Source organism: Chiloscyllium plagiosum, chromosome 14 (genome assembly GCF_004010195.1).
Source record: "Chiloscyllium plagiosum isolate BGI_BamShark_2017 chromosome 14, ASM401019v2, whole genome shotgun sequence".
Taxonomy (NCBI): domain Eukaryota; kingdom Metazoa; phylum Chordata; class Chondrichthyes; order Orectolobiformes; family Hemiscylliidae; genus Chiloscyllium; species Chiloscyllium plagiosum.
In genome coordinates, this window is record NC_057723.1 from 25,464,400 (window position 1) to 25,491,564 (window position 27,165).

The 27,165-nt window shown below is 40.0% G+C and overlaps 1 protein-coding gene across 1 annotated transcript in view; it reads left to right on the forward strand.

Moving 5' to 3' along the window:
* The window catches only part of LOC122556563 (solute carrier family 22 member 5-like), a 110,601-nt gene that overhangs the window by 28,621 nt on the left and 54,815 nt on the right, over positions 1–27,165 (forward strand). The window contains exon 5 of the mRNA XM_043703377.1: positions 13,646–13,772. Coding sequence (XP_043559312.1) covers positions 13,646–13,772 — 127 coding nt within the window. The remainder of the gene's footprint in view (positions 1–13,645; positions 13,773–27,165) is intronic.

Genomic DNA, 27,165 nt, shown 5'->3' on the forward strand with positions numbered 1-27,165 from the left:
CCAGAGGAAACTCACGCAGACATAGGGAGAATGTGCAGACTCCACAGAAGCAGTCTGGAATTGAACCCAGGTCCTTGGCACTGTGAGGCAGCAGTGCTAACCACTGAGCTAATGTGCCACCCCTGGTTTGAGAACCAGTGCCCAGTTACCAGTGACAAAGGCCAGTTTGCCTGCCAACAATTATGTGGTTGGTTCTCAGCAAACATCTCCAGACCTCCATCCACTCAGGAGGTTTCTTTGTTCTCTGCGGTAAAAAACATTTCCAGCCTTAAGAAAACTGTTTTTTTCTCCAGCAGTTGTAGTAAACTGTGACTTATAGTTAATAAAATAGATATTTCTGTCATAAATGAATCAGCTGCCCTGTGTCCCTTGCAAACCAGTGGAAGCATCCAAAAAACGAAGACTGAGAAACAGCGTTCTGATTAGCATGAGAACCATTTCAACAGACCAGTCAGCAGCTTTCCCAGCTTTCCCCCCCAATGTTTTCCTGTTTGTGTGTGGGGTAGAATCTAATTAGTTGTAATAAATAGCAATTCTTACTAGGTATTTAAACCTGGTCCTTTCTGACAACTCACTCTGAAATAGTGGTAAATCTGGGAATTTTGTGTACTTTTTAAAATCTTTAATTTGGCGGCAACTCTGAGGGCAGGGCTTGATGTTACAGAACTATTTGGACCTGGATCACTTTTATTGGTTACTGTGCATGACAATTATGAAAAGGAACTGATGAATTTTTTTCCATTTTGCTTTTGTCTAAAACAATACTACTTTTGTTCAAACATCTTTCAAAGTTTTTGTCAGTGTACAAAATAGATTACAGGATCCCTACATTTGGCCCATTTAGTCAACACTGATCCTTTGAACAGCATGCTACTCCATCCCCAAAAACCTGTGTAGGATTTTTACCATGGCTAACCCTATAAACCTGCACAACCATTGCACAATGGACACCACCGCGCAATTTTTTAACATGGCCAAACCACCTAACCTGGACATTTTTGGACTGTGGGAGGAAACCGGAGCACCTGGAGGAAACCTGTGCAAACAGACATGGGAGAATGTGCAAACTCCACACAGTCACCTAAGACCTATCTCTTCACACTAGGTTTCTCATGTAGCTATGTCACAGGACAGAAAATAGGGATTTAAAGTGGAGATAAACATGAATGGCAAATTCAAAAGCAAGAGTAAGAGGATTGAAATCAAGAGTGAAAAAATGTGAAAGAATGAAGTTCTTTGTCAAACAAAGAAGAAACATTTAAATGACAAAAGTAGAAAAAGTAACAAGTAGAGGAGTGTTAAATGAAATAGGAAAGCAGTTGAGGCAGATAGAAATGGTGGTGTGAAAACATCTCCCTTAAGGAACGAAGAGGCAAGGTGAGCGAGTCATTAAGTAGGCAATTGTGAGGCAGAAATTAAGGTTGAGAAGAAGAGAAACAGAACTGCAAATAGGGACTAGAGATGAAAGAAGCAGGAGAAACCAGAATTAATGTAAATAAAAGTAAGGGAGGAGGAAGTTAACAGGGTCATAGAGTCATACATGGAAACAGACCCTTCAGCCCAACTTGTCCATGCTGACCAGATATCCTAAACCAAACTAGTCCCATTTACCTGCATTTGGCCCATATCCTTCTAAACCTTTCTATTCATGTACTTGTCCAAATGTCTTCTAAATGTTACAACTGTACCTGCCTCTACCACTTCCTCTGGCAGTTCATGCACATATCACCATCTGTGAAAAGGTTGGCTTTCAGGTCCCTTTTAAGTGATTCCCCTTGAATCTATGGCCTCTAGTTTTGGATTCTTCTACCCTGGAGTAAAGACCACACAGAGAAAGTGCAGAAAAATAGCATCATTCTATTCTCTGAGCATACTGTAAGTATAAGATTGCTTGCATGTATGGTCTGTATGGGCATCAATAAGGTGTTTGACAAGGTTCTGCATGATAGATTGGTTAACAGGGTTAGATGACATGAAATACAGCGAGAACTTGCCATTTGGATACATAACTAGCTCGAAGGCGAGAGACAGAGGGTGGGTGGTGGAGGGTTGATTTTCAGATGAGAGGCCTGTGACAAGAGGTGTGCTACAAGGATCGGCGCTGGGTTCACTGTATTTTGTCATTTACATAAATTATTTGGATGTGAATATAGGAAATATGGTTGGTAAGTTTGCAGATGACAGCAAAATTGTTGGTGTAGTAGACAGCCAAGATGGTTACCTCAGAGTACAATGGGAATTTGATCAGAGTACAACGAGTCAATGGACCAAGGAATGGCAGATGGAGATTAATTTAGATAAATGTGAGGTGCTACATTTTGGAAAGGCAAATCAGGACAGGACTTATACACTTAATGATAAGGTCCTGGGGATTGTTGCTGAACAAAGAGACCTTGGAGTGCAGGTTCATAGTTCCTTGAAATTGGAGTCACAGGTAGATAATCTGGTGAAGATGGCATTTGGTATACTTGCCTTTATTGGACAGAGCATTGAGTATAGGAGTTGGAAGGTCATGTTGTGGCTATACAGTACATTGGTTAGGCCACTTTCAGAATACTGCTTTCAAGTCTGGTCTTCCTGCTATAGGAAGGATGCTATAGGAAGGATGCTATAGGAAAGGGTTCAGAAAAGATTTATAAGAATGTTGCCAGGGTTGGACGGTTTGAGCTAGAGGAAGAGGCTAAATTGGCTGGGGCTGTTTTCCCTGGAGTGTCGGAGGGATGACCTTACAGAGGTTTATAAAATCATGAGGGTCATGGATAGGATAAATATAGCCAGGTCTTCTCCCCAGGGGTGGAGAGTCCAAAACTAGAGGGCATAGGTTTAAGGTGAGAGGGAAAAAAAATTAAAAGGGACCTGAGTGCAACTTTTTCATGCAGAGGGCGGTGCATGTATGGAATGAGCTGCCAGAGGAAGAGGTAGAGGCTGGGACAATTACAATACTTAAACGTTATCTGGATGGGCACATGAATAGAAAGTGTTTAGAGGAGTATCGGCCAAATGTTGACAAATGGAACGAGATTAATTTAGGATACCTGGTTGGTCTGCACGGGTTGGACTGAACCATGTTCATTCTGTATATCTCTATGGCTGTATGTCTCTATGCTGCATATTTAGTGTTTGGATCTTGTTTCATGTTTCCTGATGCTTGTCCTCATGGATTCACATGACACAATTCCTGGAAATAAGACTATCAATAAATTAGAAGCCATTCTTGAAATTGAATTAAAAATAGATGAGTGATTGCAGGAGCAGTGAGCTATGAAAACAGCTGTGATTGTTTTCTGTAATGTATCACATTAATTACCCATGACTAATAATTTGAGAATATATCCTATTTCTGAATTAAAGAGTTTTACACAGAGTTCTTTTGTTACTGATTAAAAAGAGGTGATTATTTTTTTACTTGTCAAATGTTCTTATGCGCATTGCCTGAAATTTCAAGATGTAAAATGTTTCATTTGCTAATGAATTTTGAGTTTGAGGTTGATTTTCCTGTTTTATTAGTATACTTGAATCATGGAGTGAAAAGCAACGAACTAGAAAATAAGTCAATGTAATGTCCTTGTCACATGACACCTTAGTTGGTGCTGGTGACATTTGTAAACTGAACAGCAAAGAATTTTGAAGCTATCCTGGCACTTAGCTGACTGCTATGTTGAGTTTGTTGATTAGAGTTAGAATTTTGAATAAACCTTTTACCTCATCGTATTGGTAAGCAAAGTATATCAATGGCATTTTCAACATAATTAGTTAAACTTCCTAACTGTTGTGTTAAACGGATTAGATCTGGGACTGGGATTTTTTTTTCCTATGCTACTGTGACACCATATATGTGGAAGAATTCTATCCACCCGAGAGTAACAGAGTTGAACCTAGTGAATCCCCAGATCAGTCTAAATTAGATTTCACAGACTGAATTATAACTTTGCTGGCTAATTTACTGAAGCATGTTAAAGCTGGTTGGCAGCGAAGGTCAGGTTAGAGTGGAGATAGAAAATCCCTTGTGTTATACAACTGTAGAACTTGCAACACCGTTAAAGGGCTATTGGCTTCCAGCCGGGGTAAAATAACACAAACATCTTTGCGCCCACTACAAGATAAAATCAAAGTTTAACTTGCAGATAATTTGTCTCATCCACAGCAAAATCCAACTTTAGCTACTGACTGTCCATGATAGTAGAGAATAGTGTATTAAAGGTGTAGATTTGAAATTAAATTTTTTTTTGACAGCAAGTTACAATTGATATTTTTGTTAAGAATGGCTGAAGGTGAGTGTAAATTGCCAGAGTATGATTGCCTACCGATAGTCTCATAACCTTATGAATTAGGGACGAATCAAGACATGTGAGTAGGGGCTGTGTTCCTTACCAAGGAGAGAACAAACTATGGTCTTGGCATTGTAAGTTGATAACAAAACTAAAATCTGAAGCAAGTATTTTGTGAGTTAAATACTTGTCTAGCCGATTCTGATGAATGCTTAGAATTTCTATTAAATTTACAGCATATAAAACAGTAATTGCTGCTCCTGGAATTTGAGGAAATCACCTCCAACACCTAAAATATCTCAAAAAGGAGCAGCTCTTACAGCCACAGATTTTTCTAGTCCTCCATCTTGGATTAAATGGATAAACTGGATTAAATTCATAGCTCCTTGAAAATAGAGTCACAAGTAGATAGGATAGTGAAGGAGGTGTTTGGTATGCTTTCCTTTATTGGTCAGAGCATTTAAAATAGGTGTTGGGAGGTCATGTTGTGGCTGTACAAGACATTGGTTAGACCACTTTTGGATTATTGTGTGCAATTCTGGTCTCCTTCCTATTGGAAGGATGTTGTGAAACTTGAAAGGATTCAGAAAAGAGTTACAAGGATGTTACCAGAGTTGGAGGATTTGAGCTATAGAGAGAGGCTGAATAGATTGGGGCTATTTTTCCTGGAGCATTGGAGGCTGAGAGGTGACCTTATAGAGGTTTATAAAATCCTGAGGGGCATGGATACGATAAATAGACAAGGTCTTTTCCCTGGGGTGGGGGAGTCCAGAACTAGAGGGCATAGGTTCAGGGTGGGAAGGGAAAAATATAAAAGGACCTAAGGGGCAACTTTTTCAAGCAGATGGTAGTGCGTGTGTGGAATGAACTGCCAGAGGAAGTGGTGGAGGCTGGTGCAATTACAGCATTTAAAAGTCATCTGGATAGGTATATGAGTGTGAAGGGTTTAGTGAGATATAGGCAAAGTGCTAACAAATGGGACTAGATTAGGTTTGGATATCTAGTCAGCATGGACGAGTTGAACCGAAGGGTTTGTTTCCGTGCTGTATATCTCTGTGACTCTATAACTCTAAACTCCATGGTTGAAATTGAACACAAACATGATTTTTTTGAATGCCTATAAGTTATGGTCAGATTTTGATAAGTTGACGGATCGTGGTCATTCATCATATGGAGGAATATACCATGGACTTTAATTGTAAAAGAGTTGACTAATTAAATTTGGAGATTCTTTCTTCAGAATTGATATTTAAATACCTGGATTGTGCTAAGATTTTGTGCATAGACAAACTCCTGATGGACCCCTAACTGGGATTTAATTCTTGGATCAGATATCTGCTGCCTTGAAAATGTCCTGACGAAGAAATAGTTTTCAGAGTTTGATTGTACAGATGAGGCATTTCCATGATGTTGCAATAACTGGAGGAGGCAATGATTGCAACGTTTCAAGATCAGATATTGGACACTGACACCATTAGAGTGGAAGAGTTAAAGATTCACCAGTGAGGGTTGACATGAGGTCAGGGAGTAGGAAGATTTTGTGGCAAGGAACGGGGTTAATCTGTCAGGTCCATGACCTTCAGCTGCTGACTGTTTTCGGAATTGTTTTGTTTTTGTTTCAGATCTCCAGCTTCTGTATCATGTTGCTTTTTGTGTTTTTACTTCAGGGATATAATACATAAGATGAGAAGAACATGATGATTCCATGCAGTGCAACTGGAGTAAGCTATTTTATTGTTGCTGATATAATTTCTAGTAGGATAACTTTGCAGTTTAAAAAGAGCCTTCAATGAAAAAAGCACAAAGGAAACTCAACATGCAGCATGATAAAGCAATTATTTTTGGAAAGACTGAGTTTACTCAATAAAGACGTTACTATATATTCCCTTAACAAAGATTTATAATTAAAATGTTGGAGAATTATTAATGGCAGCATGTGATAAGGATCAGAAAGAAAGATGAATTGTCTTAAGTTAACACAATTTACTCTTGTCAAAAATTAAAAGTCCTGCATAAGGATGCATGTGTGATTGATGGGTATATGAAGTACGTTGAAGAGATTTGGGTGAAATGTGAAATATGTATCAGTGGACACCATCATGTCCTAATGCAAGCCTTCCTGGCACATAATTTTCATTAGATAGTTGATGTAGATCTAAAAATATGAGATGAACTCCCAAGTTTTATAATTGATAACTTTACACTTGTCCTGGAAACCAGATTCAGTGTTCAGCAACAAAAGGAAAGTTAAAATGGTGGTTGTAGATAAAGTCGTGGAGTAATAGATAAAGACTATACTAGGCATTGGCTATGATCCTGACTGATAAGCCTCTCTAAGGTTACATCTCTACCTTCTGTGGTCTAGTGAAAAATGTCCCCTCCCTTCCATACTCTTCTTAAACTCAAACATTCTATTCCCACCAACATCCTGGTCAATCTCTTATGAACCCTCTCCTGCTTAATTATATCCTTCCTCTGACAAGACAACCAGAGCTGGACACGGTATTCCAGAAGAAGCCTCACAAATGTCCTGTACAATCTCAACATAACGTCTCAACTCCTATACTCAAAGGTTTGAGCAATGAAGGAATGCATGCTAAACAGCTTCTTCAACACCCTATCTACATGTGATGCAAACTTCAAAGAATTATGTACCTGAACCCTGAGGTCTCTCTGTTCTACAACACTACCCAAGGTCCTACTTTTAACTGTATAAGTCTTGCCTTTGTTTGTTTTACCAAAATGGAATACGTGGCATTTATCCAAATTAAACTCAGTATGATAATTAGAGATAAATGGTTTTAATCTTATCACGAGTACAAAGACATGTTACATATTGACCAAAATTGGGAAGTATCCCAGAGTTCATAGTGTTTTTAAAAAGATTGGCAGAATGCCGAAGATGAAAGGACACACCGACAGTAAAGGGTGAAGTGAACACAATATTAAGGAAGAAGTTTTGCTTGGGATATTATGCAGTAGAATTTGTATAGTTTGTAATCAATACACTTTGAGGTTGTGAATAAAAAGAGTCAGAAAATGCTGGTGGAAGCAGTTTGTAGGCTCCCTAACAGGAATTACATCATTGATCTGTCTGTCTTTTTCTCCGGTGCTTATTTCTGAGATTTGGGCCAGAAATTATATCGGTCTACACCTCTGGGAAAAGTACTGTGATGGTTTGTCATTGACTTTGAGACAAAGAGCTGTACAGCACGAAAACAGACCCTTTGATCCAACTCGTCAATGCCGACCAGATATCCTAAATTAATCTCGTCCCATCTGCCAGCATTTGGCCCACATTCCTCTGAACCCTTCCCCATTCATATACCCACCCAGAAGCCTTTTAAATGTTGTAATTGTACCAGCCTCCACAACCCTCTGCATGAAAAAGTTGCTCCTTAGATTCTTTTTAAATCTTTCTCCTCTCACTTTAAACCTGTGACCCCTAGTTTTGGACTCACCCACTCGGGGAAAAGGTCTTGGCTATTCACCCTATCCATGGCCTTCATGACTTTATAAGCCTCCATAAGGTCACTCCTCAGCCTCTAATGCTCCAGGGAAAACAGCCCCAGCCTATTCAACCTTTCCCTGTGGCTCAAACCCTCCAACCCGAGCAACATCCTTGTAAATCTTTTCCGAACCCTTTAAAGTTCACAACATCCTTCCTATAGCAGGGCAACTAGAATTGAACAGGATATTCCAAAAGCGGCCTTAGAAATGTCCTGTACAGCCTCAACATGACCTTCCAACTCCTATACTCAATGCTCTGACCAATAAAGGTAAGCGTACCAAACGCCTTCGTCACTTTCCCATCTAGCTGGAACTCCACTTTCAAGGAACTATAAACCTGCACTGAAGGTCTCTTTGTTCAGCAACACTTTCCATGACCTTACCATTATGTGTATATATCCTGTCCTGATTTGCCTTTCCAACATGCAGCACATCGCATTTATCTAAATCAAACTCCATCTGCCATCCCTTGGCCCATGAGCCCATCTGATCAAGGTCCCATTGTACTCTGAGGAAACCTTCTTCATTGTCCAGTACGCCTCCAATTTTGGTGTCATCTGCAAACTTAGTAACCATACCTCCTATGTTCACATCAAAGTCATTTATATAAATGACGAAAAGCAGTGGACCCAGCGCCAATGCTTGTGGCACACTGCTTGGCACAGGCCTTCCTGACTAGGAAATTCTCTCATGCTTTCATCATCTGCCTCTAGGCATATACACGTTGACAATATTAAGCTGTTTGACCATGTTACAAATGCACCTTTCATGCCTCACAGGTCCTGGCTTAGAGACACAAACAGGGAGAATGTGCTGAGAGAATAGTGGACAAGAAAGCCTAATACAAGCTTTAACAGGAGGTTTCAGAAAATAGTCATATACTGACAGATCATAGAATACCTACACTGTGGAGACAGCCCATTCAGCCCATTCCACCCCTCTGAACATCATCCCACCAGACTCACCCCAGGCCTCTGCATTTCCCATTGGCTAATTCATCTATCCTACACATACCTGGACACCATGGACAATTTAACATGGCCAATCCACCTAACCTGCACACCTTTAGACTGTAGGAGAAAACCAAAGCATCCAGAAACACCAGGAGGATGTGCAAACTCCACACAGTCACCTGAGGGTGGAATCAAACCTAGGTCCCTGGTGCTGTGATGTAGCAGTACTAATCAGTGAGCCACTGTACCATCCACAAACAGCCCTCTGATTTTGTGAGGGAGAAATGTAATTGCAATAGCCCTGAAAAACAACAATATACATATAGAGTCCATGATTTGAATTGATTGCACAAATGAATGAGTGCTGCAGAATAGTTTCAAAACAGAACGAGAGGAGGTCCAAATGAAATTTTGGTGGTTGCTGGGGATAAGAGTAAATAATAATAGAAGCAGAATATGATAGTTTTCTAACACGAGTACTCTGACACCTACATTTAAAGATTGTATTAAGCTTTCTTATTTACTATTCTTTCAGGATAATAAGAGCAATACATAAGGAGTTTGTAATTTATTCTGAACTAGCAGAGAGATGACGAACTGCAAGCCTTGTTACGTAGAACCATTTGTACGGAAAATAAATTTTCGCAGTTGAGGCACAAAAACGGAAATTGCTGGAGAAGCTCAGCAGGTCTGGCATCATATGTGGCGAATTGGTTTGAGGAAACGTCATTGGACCTGAAACATTAACTCTGATTTCTCTCCACACATGCTGCCAGACCTGCTGAGCTTTTCCAGCAATTTCTGTTTTTGTTTCTGATTTCCAGAATCCACAGTTCTTTTGTTTTTTATCTTGCTGATGAGATTTTGAAGGTTAAAATGAGGTTTGTTGCACAGGGTTTTTAACGGTGAGTAGCTGGTACAGATATTAGGGTGCACTGTCCTACAGCTGAACAGTATACCTGAAATTCCTTTTGGTTCTTTTAACCGCATATTCTTTGCCTATAAAAGGCACATTTCTGCAGGTTAATACATTTCAAACAGACTTGTTTTACAATCAGTCATTGGGATTCAAAGCCACGTGCAAGAACATTAGTTTGGAACTTTATATCACTGTCTTTGATGTTATCACCACACTATGTTTAAAAAGAAAATCAGCTTTGGTTGAATCAAAAAAAAACACTTCCTTCATCAATGGTTTATGGTACTCCCACAAACTTCTCTCAAGCTAGCGCCACTCCCAAAATGACTCCTTGACTGCCTGTTACCTCTTCACCCAGTCAACATAATATTCACATTCTCCATTCAGCACTTTCTATTGTCAGGATCAACGTTTATTGTGGCTAATTAATAGATATTACCTCTTACCACCATTAAAATTCTTCGAAAGTTGTTTATCCCATCTAACCTCTTTTGGGATACTCTTGTGTAACTGGTGCTTGATAACTTTTTCAGAGTAGTTATCCTCTAAGGAGAGCACCATGGACTTCCTTCTTCGAGACCTGACCCTCTGTCATTTATGCCCTTATGCCAGGAGACCAACATTTTGCTGACCAAAGACAACCTCTGCCTTCTTTTCTCCAAAAGTGACTACCCCATTAAATTGTTTTTCACAAACTCTTCCACCACTGATTTCAACAAGAAGTACAAGGAGGTCTTGGTTACCAGTATTGAGAGGTGTCTGTTCTACTTTTCCCCTCTCATTTGAATGTGAGACCAACACCAGGATCCCCTTGGTCCTGTGCCTACATCTCTCTCCAGATTCTTTTCCCTTTCCTCCTTGCCCTTGATAAGCTTAAACTCACTTCCTTCAGTAAACAGGTGATCTCCACCTTTCTTTCCTAATCTCCCCACACTAGGTGACATTGTAAGTGGTTTCCATTTTCAAATACTAACTCCTTCCCATTCACTACTGCTATCATTCCTTCCATTCTCATTCTGTCTTGAGAAGAACAACAACTTCCCTTTAATGACCAATTTATACATGAACCAAACCCTTTGAACAGCTTACTGCCAGATTACAATGAATGCAATTTGAACATTTTGGAAGTGAACTTTCTTGTTCACTTTCCAAGATGTACTTAGCTTTCTACAGGTAAGCACCAGACTCACAGTCAGCATTTATTCCCAGAATGCAAGGGGTTAGTAAATTATCAAAGGGAAGATAATGGGTTTAGTATAAATTCAGTCATTGCATCATTAATTTTTCCATTTAAGTTTTTTAAATGAAAGATTAATAGGCTAGGCATTGACGTCTGGAGACTGTGTGCTGTCCTGATGAAATATTTTCAGGCATCACCTTGCTCAGTACAAAATGTATTTGTTCTGCCCTCCAGCTCTTTTACTGTTAGTCAGTGAAAAGGATGAAGAAGATATGATTTAATTATCAATGCGTCATATGATCAGAAGGAGCATTTGATATCGAAAGCCATACACCCATTCAAAAAACAAACTAAAATTCTTTTGTTACGTCATTAAATTATTTTTAATTGACTTCATTAACTTATTCAGGAATGTTTCCATAGAGTTGATTTTAATTCCCACCAAGGTTCACGTGGATAGGGGAATGATTCATAGCATGCTCTTTGCCCTAAATTTCAGACTAAAGACATTTTAATTCTCAGAAATCACATGCACACACTGATTAGCAGCTTGTCTGTCACACTTGGAAACAGCTGATGACTGTGAACTGAAATTCAGGAGGCTGCTGGGGTGAGTCATTGGCAGGGCAGGATGTGAAGGAGCACATGCTCTTCCTGGCCACAGAAAGGAAAGATTTCAACACATCTCCTTTTTCCTTCAGAGTAGAAAGTGACACCAATTCAAGCCTGAGTTTAAAAAAAACATTGTTGCCCTGTTGATATGATGGGATTCCACTTAGTATTAAGGCTCCAAGCTCCTAACAACTTTCAGTGGGGATCTCAGCTACCAAACTGTAAACTGGTAACCAATGAGCTTCTGGTAAGAATGGTGTACACTTTAAAACTCACCCTGTCCCATTCTTCTTGGCTGCATTGGGTAAAAGTTTTAGCTGTGCATAGAAGAAACCTTGTTCTGACATTGCTGTTGTCTTTGTCTTTGTTGATTCCAGGGATCCTATTTCTTGTGTTTTTCGATTCATGGGTACGCTTTATTTTTGGCTGTGTGAGCGTGAATGTCGAACATAAAAATTTTGCTTGATTCAAACTGATCTAAGCACTGAGTAAAGTTGATGTCATCATTAAGAGAAATGAATGATCGTTGAAGGCTTGACGGGGATTCCAGGCCTTGCCCCTATAAAAAGAGACATTAACAAAGAATGTTTGTGTGTAATTTTTGAAAAAAAATATTTTGGCATGTCTTCTTGAACTTTGGCATGCTGAAAATGTGTTGCTAGAAAAGTACAGCAGGTCAGGCAGCATCCAAGGAACAGGAGAATCGACAATTCGGGCATAAGCCCTTCTTCAGCCCTTCTTGAACTACTGGTCTGTTCCTGGAAAGAATAACATTCTGTTTTAATGCAAAGTGTAGTAGAAATTGGGCCATCCAAATCATTGTTCATAAGGAATTATTGAATCTTTTAACACTGAGCTCAATGGCGGAATAGGCTCAAAGAACTATATAGGCTTTTCCTGTTATAGACCTTTGGGTTAAGGAAGAGTAAGTCAACATACCTCTCCTTGTGCTTTTTTAGTGACTCCTGTAAGGAAGGTGAGAGTGGCCTTGTAATAACTTCAGCATGGACGGTTTACTGGTGATCACTGTCTGAGCACAACATAGACTTAATTTATGTCTCTCTGAACTGACTTCACTCCATGCTCTCAGATTCAGCTCTGCCCTTGTAATCAAGCTTGATGACTAGGCTGGTGCTGTTGTTATTTGGCATACTGACCTCTACAATGTGGAGGCTGAACATCACCTCTCATACTTCTTCTTGTCTCCCCTCAGGCCACGACCTCACCATCAAACATTGGGCTATTGTGTCCAGCACTGTCATTAACGCCATCTTGTCTGGGGACGTTCCCTCTCCCTAGCCTCCCAGCACACAATCCCCAACCCCCATTAAGCCTACTTCTACCTTCGCCCCAAACTTTCCCGGGCAGACCCATTGTTTCTGCCTGTTCCTGCCCCATGACTCTATGACTATCTCTGGTAGTTCTAGTTTATTGTTAGTTTTTAGATCTACAGTCTACAGTCATGTAGCAAAGAGCTAGTTATCATCTTTTGAGATAACTATAACTCTTACCTAATGTTAATGTAGTTAATCAGTCCTAAGATATCATAACCTGTTTGATTTGGAGATGCCGGTGTTGGACTGGGGTGTACAAAGTTAAAAATCACACAACACCAGGTTATAGTCCAACAGGTTTAATTGGAAGCACACTAGCTTTCAGAGCGACGCTCCTTCATCAGGAAGTAGTCACCTTGATAACGTATTTGCTTACTAATGAGTAATAAATTATTCTTTTTTTCACTCAAGTATGGGCCTCTTCTGCTGAAGACTGAAGGTCCGTAGACAAATATTACAAGGAGTGTTTCATGATAATAAATGAAACAAAATCCTTTCAGAACCAGGTGAACTACTTCCAAGAAAGGATAGTGGCAGCAAATAGGTTAGCTCAGTTGGCTGGATGGCTTGATGATAACGCGAACTGATGCCAACTGTGTGGGTTCAATTCCTGTTAATGGTTGAGATCACCATGAGCAACTCTCCTTCTCAACCTTACCCCTTACCTGTGGCCTAGTGACCCTCAAGTCAAGCTACTATTAGTTGTCTCTGTCGAATTGACAGCAGCCCTAAGATCTATGGCAGGAATATAATGCCTTTAGTTTACTTCAATATACGCAGTAGGGAATATTTAATGTTAACAGTAATTGCACAAGTCCATTTCGTGACTTCTATATTCTTTCTTTGAAATCAAGTTCTTTTAATCCCAGGCTTATTCCTGAGTCTCCACGCTGGCTGCTGACAACTGGAAGGGTACACGAGGCTGAAGCAACAATCCATAAAATGGCAAAGAAAAATTGTGTTACTCCACCAGCAACACTATTCAGTGATCTTGAGGTACTGCCACAAAACATTATATTTGTTTCCCTTGTGGTTGTTAGTAAGGGTATATTTATTTTGTTGCCCATCTTATTTCCTGTCTCTTCTGCAAGTGTTGATTGTTGGCGATGGTATGAACTGACCGATGTTAATCACCTTCTCCAAGTCACTGTTATTTCTCAGTTATAAATACAAATTGTGAGAGCTACCAAATTATTTAGCCATTGAAGATTTCACTGCTAAGAATGATTTGTTTTCATTCAAAAACAAATAGTCATAGTCATTAGATTTCTACAGTATGGAAGCAGACTCTTCAGTCCAACTCATCTATGCTGACCAGATATCCGAAATAAATCTAGTCCCATTTGCCAGCATTTGCCCCATATCCTTCTAAACTCTTCCTATTCATATACCCATTTAGTTGCACATTAAATGTCATAATTGTATCAGTCTCCACCACTTCCTCTGGCAGCTCAATTCTTACACACATCACCCTCTGTGTGAAAATGTTGCCCCTTAGGTCTCTTTTAGATCTCTTTGTTCAGCAACAACCCCCAAGACTTTACCATTAAGTGTATAAGTCCTGCCCTGATTTGCCTTTCCAAAATGCAACAACTCACTTTTATCTAAATTAAATTCCACCTGCCAATCCTTGGCCATTAGCCCATCTGATCAAGGTCCGTTGTACTCTGAGGTAACCTTCTTTGCTATTCACTGCATCACCAATTTTGATGTCACCTGCAAACTTACGAACCATACCTCCTATATTCATATTAAAATCATTTACATAAAGGAAGAAAAGCAGAGAACCCAGCACTGATCCTTGTGGCACACCACTGGTCTCAGGTCTCCAGTCTGAAAAACAACTCTCCACCACCATCCTCTGTCTTCTACCTTCAAACCAGTTCTGTATCCAAATGGCTAGTTCTCCCCATATTCCATGCAACCTAACCTTGCTAACCAGTTTGCCATTAGGAACCTTGTTGAACGCCTTACTAAAGTCCATATAAATTACATCTACTACTCTGCCCTCATTAATCCTCTTTGTTACTTTGTCAAAAAACTCAATTTAGTGAGACACAATCTCCCACACACAAAGCCATGTTGACTATCGCTAATCAGTCCTTGCCTTTCTAAATACATGTAAATCCTGTCCCTCAGGATTCCCTCCAACAACTTGCCCACCACCGATGTGAGGCTCACAGATCTATCGTTCCCTGGCTTTTTCTTACCATCTTTCGTAAATAGTAACACCACGTTGGCCAACCTCCAGTCTTCTGGCATATCACCTGTGACTTTCGATGATGCAAATATCACAACAATGTGCCCATCAATCATTTCCCTAGCTTCCCACAGAGTTCTAGGGTGCATCTGATCAGGTCCCAGGTCCACCTTTATGTGTTTTAAGATGTTCAGCACCTCCTCCTTTGTACTATGGACATTTTTCAAGATGTCACTGTTTATTTACCCATGTTCTCTCTATTTCATATCCTTCTCCACAGTCAACACTGATGCAAAATATGTGTTTAGTAACTCCCCCATCTCCTGCAGTTCCACAAATTGGCGGCCTTTGGATTCTCCTTAACCCTATTTATCAAAGTTATCTCATGCCCCCTTTTTGCCCTCCTGATTTCCCTTTTAAGTATACTCCTACTGCCTTTATACTCTTCTAGGGATTCACTTGATTGTGCTGTCCAAATCTAACATCTGCTTCTTTCATATTTTTGCCGAAAACCTCAAATTCTCCAGCATACTCTACATCTACCAACCTTGTCCTTCACCCACACAAAAAACATAATATCTCTGGACTTCCATTATCTTATATCTAAAGACTTCCCATTTTCCAGCCTTGGACTCTGATATAGCCTTCATTACACTAGAGCTAGTCTCAGTCCCAGAAATCTGGCTGTCAGTACTAAATTTTCCTGAGAGTCCATCACCCCCTACCTTTTCCAAAATAGCATACTTGTTTGAGATAGGGATAGAGTCAAAAAGTGTGGCGCTGGAAAAGCACGGTCGGTCAGGCAGCATCTAAACAGCAGGAAAGTCAATGTTTTGGGCATAAGACTGTCACCTGGAACGTGGAGAGCTTATGCCCAAAACGTCGACTGTCCTGCTCCTTGGACGCTGTCTGACCTGCTGTGCTTTTCCAGCGCCACTCTTTTTGACTCTGATCTCCAGCATCTGCAGTCCTCACTTTCTCCTGCGATAGGGTTAGCCACAGTAGACTCCTGTACTACCTGCCTTCCTCTCCTACTTTTGCTGAAGGAAACCCACCTACCTGACTGTGTCTGTGGTTTTTCTCCCTTCCTGCGAGTGCCATCCATCACACCCCCAAGCTCATGTAAACTCATAAACCTTCCAGCACAATTCCTTTCATGCCATGAGGATCATTTTTAATTTCTCTAGGATTCTTTGCAGAACTGTGGCGTCAACAACCATGTAAGTAAGATGGCTCATTAACTTAGTTCATGCTAAATTTACTCATTAAACTAGTTCTCATTTTTTGTATACAAAGGTTAATTGTCTTGTCCATTGCAACTAAATGAGAACAGCCCTGAGGCTGAACACTATGTCTCAACAACACGCTGGATACCATCAATGAGTCACTGGAAAGCCTTAATTTGTTATGATTTCAAATGCAGTCACTTTTTCAGTGTTTGTTAGTTCATTTAAAAAAATCCATTGTATTAGACCCTCTGATAAAAATTAGGTCTTGAGTCTTTTGCTCTGGGTGGAAATTCTTGTTTCTAACTCAGATCAAACTGTAAGTTGCCCACTTAGCTTTGGAAGAGTTTCCTTGATGAACTTTCAGACCTGGAGCTTTCCCTGTAAAACCAACATAATCATGACCCGGAACATGTATCTCCATTCTATGCATCAGAAAAGTCTGAGCTTTCAGTTTTGTGAGTATTCATGTCTGGAGATTGCCCAGTTCACATGACTGAACCAAGGGGAAACAGTTCAATCAAATCTAAAGCTCTGATAGGGAAGGGTAATTTCTCTGGACTTTGATTGCTGCAAAGAGATAATGTTGAAGAACATATAAGCCTTTGCTTTACCATGTATTTTAAGATCTTTCAAGCTATATTTTATATTTAGATAGCTTGTTTTGTTATTGTTTTCCTTTCATATAGCAAGCTTCTGTGTGATTGTTAAAATCTGCAGCCTGTGTGCTTATGTTTCAGTGAATGGCTGCCTCATTAAATAAAAAGCAATACATATGATCCATTGAGTCAGATTTCATTCTGAGATCTGTCTAATAGTAATATCAGCTAGGATCATAACACAAGGCCCCTTTCACCAGCTTCAACAATCACTCCCTTCATCACTGATGCACTGTGGCAGTGCTGTGTATCATCTACAGTGAATCAACAAGGCTCTTCCAAGAGCACTTTCCAAACCTGTAAACACCATCACCTTGAATGGACAAGGGCAGCAGATGCATGGAGGAGCACCATGTCCTGCTCCAGGTCACGTACCATCTTGATCTGAAGTCATATCACCATTCCTTCGCTGTCATAAAGCATAGAACAGAGTAGCACAGGAACAGGCCCTTCAGCCCACCATATCTGTGCGGACCATGATACTGTTCTAAACTAATGCCATCTGCCTGTACATAGTCCATCTCTCTCTATATTCTGCTTGTTCATGTGTCTGTCTAAATGCCGTTTAAACTTTGCTATCATATCTGCATCTACCGAGTCCCCTGGCAATGTGTTCCAGGCACCTACTACCTTCTGTATAACAAAACTTCCCTTGCACATCTCCTTTAAGCTTTCCCATTCTCGCCTTAAACTTGTGCTCCTTAGTATCTGACTTTTCGCACCTGGGAAAAAGAGTCAACTATCCACCCTGTCCATGCCTCTCACAATTTTAAGTACTTCTTTCGGGTCAGCCTCAGCCTTTGGTGCTGTGGTGAAAACAATAGAGTTTGTCAAACCTCTCCTTATAGCTAATACACTCCAATCCAACCAACAACCTGGTGAACCTCTGTGCCCTCTCCAAAGCCTCCACATCCTTCCTGTAATGCAGTGAACAGAACAGCACACAGCACTCCAAATGTGGCCAGATCAAAATCTTATACAGTTGCAGCATAACTTGTGAACTTTTACACTCAGTGCCTTGAAGACAAGCATGCCATATGCTTTATTCACTAATTTATCCACTTGTGTTGCTGCTTTCAGGGATCTATGAACTTGGACTCCAAAACCCCTCTGTCTATCAATGCTGCTAAGGTTCTGGCCATTCACAGTATACTTCCCTCTTGTATTTGATGTCCAAAAGTATTTCCTTCACACTTGTCTGGATTAAATTCCATCTGTCATTTCTCCACCCAACTTTCCATTGATCTATTTCTTCCTGTGTCCTTTGTACCTTTCCTGACCATCCACAACCCCAAACATTTCCGTATCATCTTCAAAGTTACTAATTAGACCACCAACATTGTCACCCAAGTCATTTATATCTATTACTAACAACAGAAATCCTTGCAGTGATCCTTGCAGAGCACCACTGGTCACAGACCTCTAGTCAGAAAAACATCCCTCCAAAACTACTCTATGTCTTCAATGGCCAATACAATTTTGTGCCCAGCTTTCCAACCCATCATGGATTCAATGTGATTTAAACTTCTGGTACAGCTTACTGTGAGGGACCTTGTCAAATTCTTTAGTGAGTCCATATATGCAACATCCAATGCTTTACCCTCATCAATGATCTACATCATTTCCTCAAAAACCTCAAACAAGCTTGTAAGATAAGACCTGTCCTACAGAAAGCCATGTTAGCTATCCCGAAGAAGACCATTCTTTTCCAAAGTTACACCTGTCCCTTAGAATATTTTCCAGCAATATTCCTCCTATTGATGTAAAGCTCATCAGCATAGAAGTTCTTGGATTATCCCTGTTCTCCTTCTTGAACAAAGGAACAACATTGGCTATTCTCCAGTCTTGTGGGACCATCCCTGTGGCTAGAAAGGACACAAATATCTCTGACTGACCTCAGTCCTGCTCTGACTGATTCTGCTCTTCAAGTATTTATGCAGTAGCTCCTGTCACTGTTCACCCCTAGGTTCACTCTGCTGTGCTGTACTCCTGCCCTCGCTGGGGCAAAACGTTAGAACTCACTCTAAAACAATACTGTAGATGTCCCCACATCTCAAAGACTGTGGCAGGTCAAGAAGGCATCTCACTGCCATCTTCTTCAGGATAATTAGGGATGGGAAATAATCGATGACCTTGGAGTGACCTAGCATTCCATGAAAGAATAAAAAGAGAAAAGTTTTCCATTGACTTATGTAGTATTGGATTCCAGGACGATAACAATGAGGAAATTTTAGCCTGTTAATGGTGTCTTTCTGTACAAGGAAGAAGTGAAAATAACAGGGACTGTCATTGTGTTAGGAAGTCGGCATGGACCACTTTTAACCTGTGATGTTCTTTAGCGTTTCAGGAACACTTCTGTTATGGTAAAGGAGACTTGCAGTTTAAATATGCAAAAGCTCATTACTTTCTCTATTAAAACAGGATCTGAATTTAATTTTGTGCACAAGGATTTCCCAGGCTTTCTGGACCTTTCCCAGGAAAACAGTGCAAGTGAGATGAGGGGTTGATTCGGCTTAGAAATTGCCAATGAAGAAATGAAATAAATACAAAGTTCTCATAGTAGCTTCCTTGCTGAAGTTTTATTTTCAAAGGACCTGCTCTCAGTTGTACTGTCACTGATTGGAACCTGATTTCCAAAACTTTGCAGATCATTTCTATTACCTTGGAGTTGTTTCCTCTGATCTGACCTGCTAGTTATCAGCTTTCCAATGAGCATGCGAGTCATTAATGCCGAGCTACCTTGGATAATAGATGAGCAATGCCAACAACAATCATCTCCTCAGACGTCTGGCACTACAAAGAGGCAAAGTAAAGTCACTGTGGTCCCACTTTCTCATTAGAGAGTTGGTGGTTTAACCTGAGGATCAGCACACATCAGGAGGCAGGTTTTTCATGGTGACCTCAGTCAGTAACAGGAATTGAACCTACACTGCATCACAAGCCAGCTGTTCAGCTAACTGAGCTAATCAACAGAAGGCATGAACAAAGAGGTCATAGAAGGTGCATAAAGAAAGAATTCCTTCTTGGACATCAAAGTGTACCTTTGACTCAGGTGGCTGAGAGCTTCTCATCAGGTGATTGCTGACATATCCAGTCTCCTGGAAGAAAACTTCTTTTTACATAGTTAATATGAGCATGTGGATGTCAAGGCCACCTCAGTCCTTAAATGCTTCACCATCAAGTCCTTATAGGGATATTCAGGTGACCTTTGTCACATCCCTCTCTGCCTTCAAGTGCATCTGCAGTTCTCCAGTTCTATGTTTGGCAACACTTACATACACTTCACTGTTAACAAGGCCAGCTAGAATGAGAGAGCTGTCAGATTCATAGTTCAGCTGAATCCCAACAGGTTCAGTTGACAGTGTTAGAAATGCAAGTTTCGGATACATGAGCCAAGGTTTCCAGAATGATAGTGTTCACTATGTCTTGCACAACCACAAGAACTAGACTTGCAAGAGGAGAAAATCGATGAGAATTCTGCTTCATTGGAGAAAGAAAATTAACAATAAGAGAAAGAGAACATGGATGAAGAGGAGAGAGAATAAGATGTAGTGAAGGCATCAGTAGCTACAAACAAAGTCATTATGGATGCTGTGTATGTTTCAACCATATTTTAGTTTGCTATTTATTAAACCAGTTCTGAACCTATTGTGCTCCTCCTCTTTAGCCCCCAAGACAAATTGTCCCACAGTCAACAATCCATCCTCCGCATTAATGCTTTTCGGTCACCTTTAACCTATGACCTACCATTCTTCACAAGTCAAAAGGCATCTTGGTAGGTGACAGACAAAAAACAGAGGACAGATAATTGAGTTTTTTATTCAATTGACTGATGAATGAAAGTGCATTAGAAATGTGAAAGTGTAGTAATGTTAAACACTCAAGTGAATTGTATTCCTTAACTATAAATACTTTATCTAACTTTTGCTGCTACTCCTAAGCCTGCTAATTCTGTGCCCTTAGAAGAGATAGAGAAAGGCTGCTCTTTCCCTTACTTCCTTCTACACTTGATCCATTTCCCTTTTCTTGGTCTACCCTCTGTTCCTACTAGCCATGCACTGAAGTTCAACTTTGTGCACTGATGGAAGTACTCAATGGCTAAGGTATGGTTTATCTCAATCTTCCTTATGTTTACATTGTGAGTGTGTACGTCATTGTTGAGGTCAAGCATATATTTGTTTGCTTGCCATATCTAATGTTCCGTGAAGCTGACCATTCTTTCCACGGATATAAAATCAGCAGAAAAGGCTGATTTTATGTCCATGACACACATGCTGGAGACAGACTTTCTGTAAACATGTGTAATACCACTGGAAATGCTGATGGAACCTCATTCATTTACTTCTGTTGCTCCAGAACATCTACATTGAAGTCAGCCTATGTCTCACCATCTAGATCCAGTTGAACAAAGATTGCAGGGCTCTGTGCCCTCTGACTGGGAATGATCCACTGTTGTCTTTATTTCCGACCTGCTGTTATTCACTTGTCATGTGTATTTCACCATGTGAAACCTATTCATCTTGGAGATCACACGAAGGCAGCACACCTGATCTAGAAGAGGTTGGCTGTCTGTCATGTTGTGGTGATTCCTCAGGCTGTGCAACACTCTCTGAGGATTGAAAGCAAATTGCTGCGGATGCTGGAATCTGAAACCAAAAGAGAAAATGCTGGAAAATCTCAGCACGTTTGGCAGCATCTGTAAGGAGAGAAAAGAGCTGACGTTTCGAGTCTAACTGACCCTTTGTCAAAACACTCTGTGATGATTCTTTTTCCAGCTGTGTTGCTGTTAATATTGTGCATTACCATTTTTTGTTCTCTATGACAAGTCATTATCATCCCAGCTGATTTTATGAGTTGATTAGTCAGACCCTCGACTGGATTCTGACATCATTGATTTTTTTCCTAAGTTAACGTGGCATCTCTCACTGAAAGCATATTGGGTACAAATGTGGTCTTAACAAGAAAGAGAGCTTATTGTAAGCTATGTATATTTAACACTGTTTAAGGATTTTAAACCAGGAGAGAGAACAAGATACAATCATGTCTCCAACACGATCACTTTGCAGTTACTCAAAAAACAGAGAAACATCTCTTCCCGACCAATCTGTAGGTTGGTTAAACTGCTTTTCTGTTTGTGGTCCTGTGAGCAGTGAACCTTTTCCTTGAATCCTCACACAATTGATATCTTAGATTCTCTCAGCTTTGAATAACCAATGCAGATTTCTAACCAGGCATTCCAGGAAGTTTCACAAACTAAATTCTTTCCCTCTGCGAATCGATATCCTTAACTGTTCTGAATGATCTCCATTTCCAACGGCATATTATGCTGGCACCTGACTTCAGTCAAGTCTCCTTCAAACTGCTCAAAACTTTACCAATCTATGGGAGTTTTTTGAAGATAAATTCAAGTGATCATTCTAAATTCAAAAGATGCCTCAATTGTTACAGTCTGCTGTCATAAAACCCCACAATATAAACAAACTTCCAGTAACATTGCAGGAGACACAATACTGATTTAAAATCATAGATCCAAAATGACTGAACTAATTTTTTAAAACTTTGAATTTTAAAAAAAATTCGATTTGCTGATGAAATTTTTAAAAATTAGCAAATAATATACAAATCACAGAATTCATCATACACCCGTAAGAATTTTCAAATGATACATTTTCATTTTCCAGCAAAAAGTCTTTACAACATTCATTCTATCACACATTAACATTAAATATACAGTTTCGTGGCAACCATATTTTGCAACAGTCCATTTACATTGCACACTCAGCTTCCTTTGAACACAGTTAAAAATCACACAACACCAGGTTATAGTCCAACAGGTTTACTTGGAAGCACACTCGCTTTCAGAGCATCGCTCCTTTATCAGGTAATAGTGGAGGGCTCAATCCTAACACACAGAACTTATAGCAAAGATTTACAGTGATGTAACTGAAATTATACATTGAAAAATTGATTGTCTGTTAAGTCTTTCATCTGTTACAATACCATGATAGTTTCAAAGTTAAAAATCACACAACACCAGGTTATAGTCCATCAGGTTTAATTGGAAGCACTAGCTTTCGGAGTGACGCTCCTCCACTATCACCTGATGAAGGAGCGTTGCTCCGAAAGCTAGTGCTTCCAATTAAACCTGTTGGACTATAACCTGGTGTTGTGTGATTTTTAACTTTGTACATCCCAGTCCAACACCAGCATCTCCAAATCATGATAGTTTCGCTTATTGATATTGACATTGACACATTATTGATAAAGAATCTACTATAACAATTTCCTTTCCAAGCATATGAACAGTTTATAAACTGTATGGCTGGAGGATTAAGCTCCCCAAAACAATTGTAACTTCTTGTCTCAAAACCATTCCAAATAAATCAAAAAATTGTGGTCTATATAAATGACCTTTTCTTCCACATTGTTGCTGACATATATTTCAAAATGTTTAAAGCCAATGCATGACGCAATGTTTCCTTTTCCAGTGTTGAATTTTTCCATTAACTTACAGTCTGTCTGTTTGAAAAATAACTTACAGGTCATTAACACTGTCATCCTGTAGTAAAAAGGCACCCGTAGCAATATTGCTGATATCAATAGCCAGTTTGAATGGCTTCTCATACTTTGATACTGCTTACACCAGTGTGGCTGTAAGTTCAGCTTTAAATTTGTCAAAGAGACTCTAATGTTCTTGGCTCCATTCAAACTTGCTGCTTTCTCTTGAGAAATGTTTTAAATGGTCTAAAGATCGGAATAAATTTTCGATAAAATCACTCATGCCAACATGTTGCAAAATTTCATTATTTGTAAATGCTTTTTGGCTTTGTTGCAAAGTATGGCCTAAAGTAAGTTACTATCGATTTAACAAATTCACTTCTAGCCAAATATATAACCAAATTGGCTATTTGTAGCTGATCAACAGTTCAGTCAAGAGTTGTCGATGCTCTTCCCAGCTTTGACTAAAGTAATCAAATTCTTGATATAAGCTATGCGATTACATAGTTATTGCTTACGCATGGAACATTGTGGGTATATGTTTCTTTCCAAACAGTGTGATTTTGCATTGCTTGTGTCAACCCGAGTTTTTTGACTTGATCAGTCAATGGGAATCTCCGATACCCATTTGCAAGTTAATTTTCATGACAAATCATGTGTGTCTAGTTATCGTAGTTCTTTCAAAGCAATCCTTCAGTCATAGAGTAGGATATAAATCCACTGTTGTTACTGGGTTGATATTGCAATACTCAATACAGAATTGCTGTGAGCCATTAGTTTCAGCACCATCATGATAAGTGGGCTCTAACTCCTGGAATCAGTTCAATTTTGTAATTTTTTTACCACGAACTTCACCACTTACCTCACTTGAGCTAATTTATTTAGGCTGACCCTGTAAGGAAGTTGTTTTATAGGAAACACATCCCCTGCTGTAAAACCATGAAGAGCCAAGGTTGTTTAACCTGACTTATGCACAGATATCAATTCTGTGAAAGCTTTTGTAAGTTATCTTGATAGTTTTCTGCAAGTTAAAATATGATGCTATCTAACTTTTTAAGCACCTTCACATTATCCAATCTGGTTCCAAGAGGATCAACTTTTGAATTTTAAATTTCTAATTCGTACGCTAATTGTTTTGATATTTTATTTTCACTCCCAAGTTCTTTCACTACCATAAATACACTCATATCGTCCATGTCATAATACTTCTTTAACAGACCCACACACTGATCCTTCCTCCTGTCTGGAGTACTTACATACACGATTTGCATCAATGTAATTTCTTTTTGATTTGATGAGGTCCACTGAATCTTGCTTCTTATATTTCCCCAGAGATAGGTAATAACACTACCACTTTGGATGGGATTTTAGAGGGGTTTGAGAAATGTGGGTGTGATTGAATTTGTGGCAAAATTGGGTGAGAAGTCCAGTGAGGCCTATCTCGATATTTGGAGCATCTCAGTCCATCTTTTATTCTTTTCCCAACTTGGTATGATGATTTTCTCACCAGGCAGTACGAGCTTTGGTGTAAGGTGAGTATATCAGCAAGGATAGAGTGAGTGCAAAGTATGGGAGGGAAGATGGTGACAGTGCTGACAGACTGGGAGAAGAGCAACGATCTGCTCCATCAGTGTTGAGCATTCCTCCAGATGTATGTGACTTTCCAATCCCAGATGGGAACCTCAGACCAGGCTAGCTTAGTCTGGTCTCGTGACCTGTACTGTTGGTTCTGGAAGGGGCAAGAGAAAGCCTTGCTTCTGCATCACCTTGTTCAGAAAGACCTTTGTGTACCTGCCTGCATAGTGGGTCAACAAGTTCCTCCTGTCTGCCATGTCTGGCCTAAATATCAGCAACCATGTGAGGAAGTAATGCTTGTGCAGGTGCACAGAGGCATGTAAAGATGGTGTAGGGACAAGGACTGTTAACCTTTTGGCAGATATCTGGTGAGTGATGGCTTGTTCTAGTGAGTTGGGTCAAAATCCTCAAATTCCCTCTTTGATAAGGCAGCACAGTGGCTCAATGGTTCATACTGCTGCCTCTCAGCAATAGGGACCGGGGTTCGCTTCCACCGTCGGGCGACTGTCTGTGTGGAGTTTTCTACCTGTGTCTGTGTGGGTTTTATCTGGGTGCTCTGGTTTCCTCCCACAATCCAAAGATGTGCAGGCTAGGTGAAATGACCGTGCTAAAATTGCCCATAGTTTCAAGAGACATGTTAGTTAGGTGTACTACTTAGGGTAAATATAGCATAGTAGGGCAATGGGTCTGGATGGATTACTCTTCGGAGGCTGAAGGGCAGAATGGCCTGTTTCCACACTGTAGGGATTCTGATGGCATTGTGGGTCTGCAGCCGTTCAAGAAGGCAATTCACTAGCAGCTCCTCAAGGGCAACGAGGGATGGGCAGCCACCATGCCTACATCCCATGAGTGAATTATAAAAAGAGTTTCTGAGTTCGATTTATCAAATATTCTTTCTTCAATTTAAGTGGGACCCTACAACATATCCACATCATTTCAAAAGGACTGAACCCAACAGACTTCTTAGGAATATCCCTAATGTCTAAAAATAAGAAGGCAATCATTTCTTCGAATCATTTGGGGTGGCAAAGTGATTCAGTGGTTAGCACTGCTGCCTCACAGCAGCAGGGACCAGCTTTGATTCCATCCTCAGGCAACGGTTTGTGTAGAGTTTGCACTTTCTTCCTGGATTTCTGCACACATTCCAAAGATATGCAGGCTAGATGGATTGGCCAGAGGAAATGCAGGATCATGGGCATGGGGAGGTCTGGGTGGGATGCTCTTCAGATTATTGGTATATACTTGATGGACTGAATGGCCTGCTACCACACAGTAGTGATTCTATGATTAGGACATTCTCAACAATACATGCTAATCTTGGTCTTCAATGTTTGATGCCATCTTTTCAATGAACCTTCAAATTGTGGGCGATAAGCAGAAGTTGTAACCAGTTTTACTCCCAAAAGAGTCTTCATTTCTTTAAACACTTGTAAAGCAAGATTTCAGCCTTGATATATTCTTGTTTCTTTGTGTAGTTAAAAGTTGAACTGTGTCAGTGCCATTTTTACAGCTATTATTTTTCCTAAAGGTGCTGCTTAATGAAATCTTGCTCAAACAACTATTGTTGTTAGTATTTAATAAAGAACACCTTTGAAAAGTGCTAAATAGCAATGCTAAATGAGAATACCATTTTTCTCATTTAGTAAGTAGGTAGGTAGTGGTATAGTGATAATATAATATACAATCGTAATTCAGAGTCACAGACTAATGTTTGAGGTCAGGGCTGAAATCCCAACATGGGGCAGGTGGTGAAATCTGATTTCAAAAGAAGCTCCAGAACTCTTAATAACCAGTTAAATTGGTTATTTGTCATTAAAAAAAACTCTGGTTCATTAATCTAGACAAGAGGAAAAAGGAAGCGTACTTAAGATCCAGGCAGCTAAGAACATAATGGGCCCTGGAGGAATATCGGAAGATAGGACAAGTCTTAAACGAGGAATCAAGTGGGCTAAAAGGAGTCATGAAATAGCTTTAGCAAGCAGAATTAAGGCGATTCCCAAAGCATTTTATTCTTATATAAGAAGCAAGCGGGTAACTAGAGAAAGGATTGGTCCACTAAAGGATAATGAAGGAAGGCTGTGTGTCGAACCTGAGAGAATGAGTGAGATTCTGAATGATTACTTTGCATCAGTGTTCATTGAGTAGAGGAACATGATGAATGTTGAGATTAGAGATAGAAGTTTGATTAGTCTGGATCACGTTGACATAAGTAGGGAAGATGTGTTGGGTAG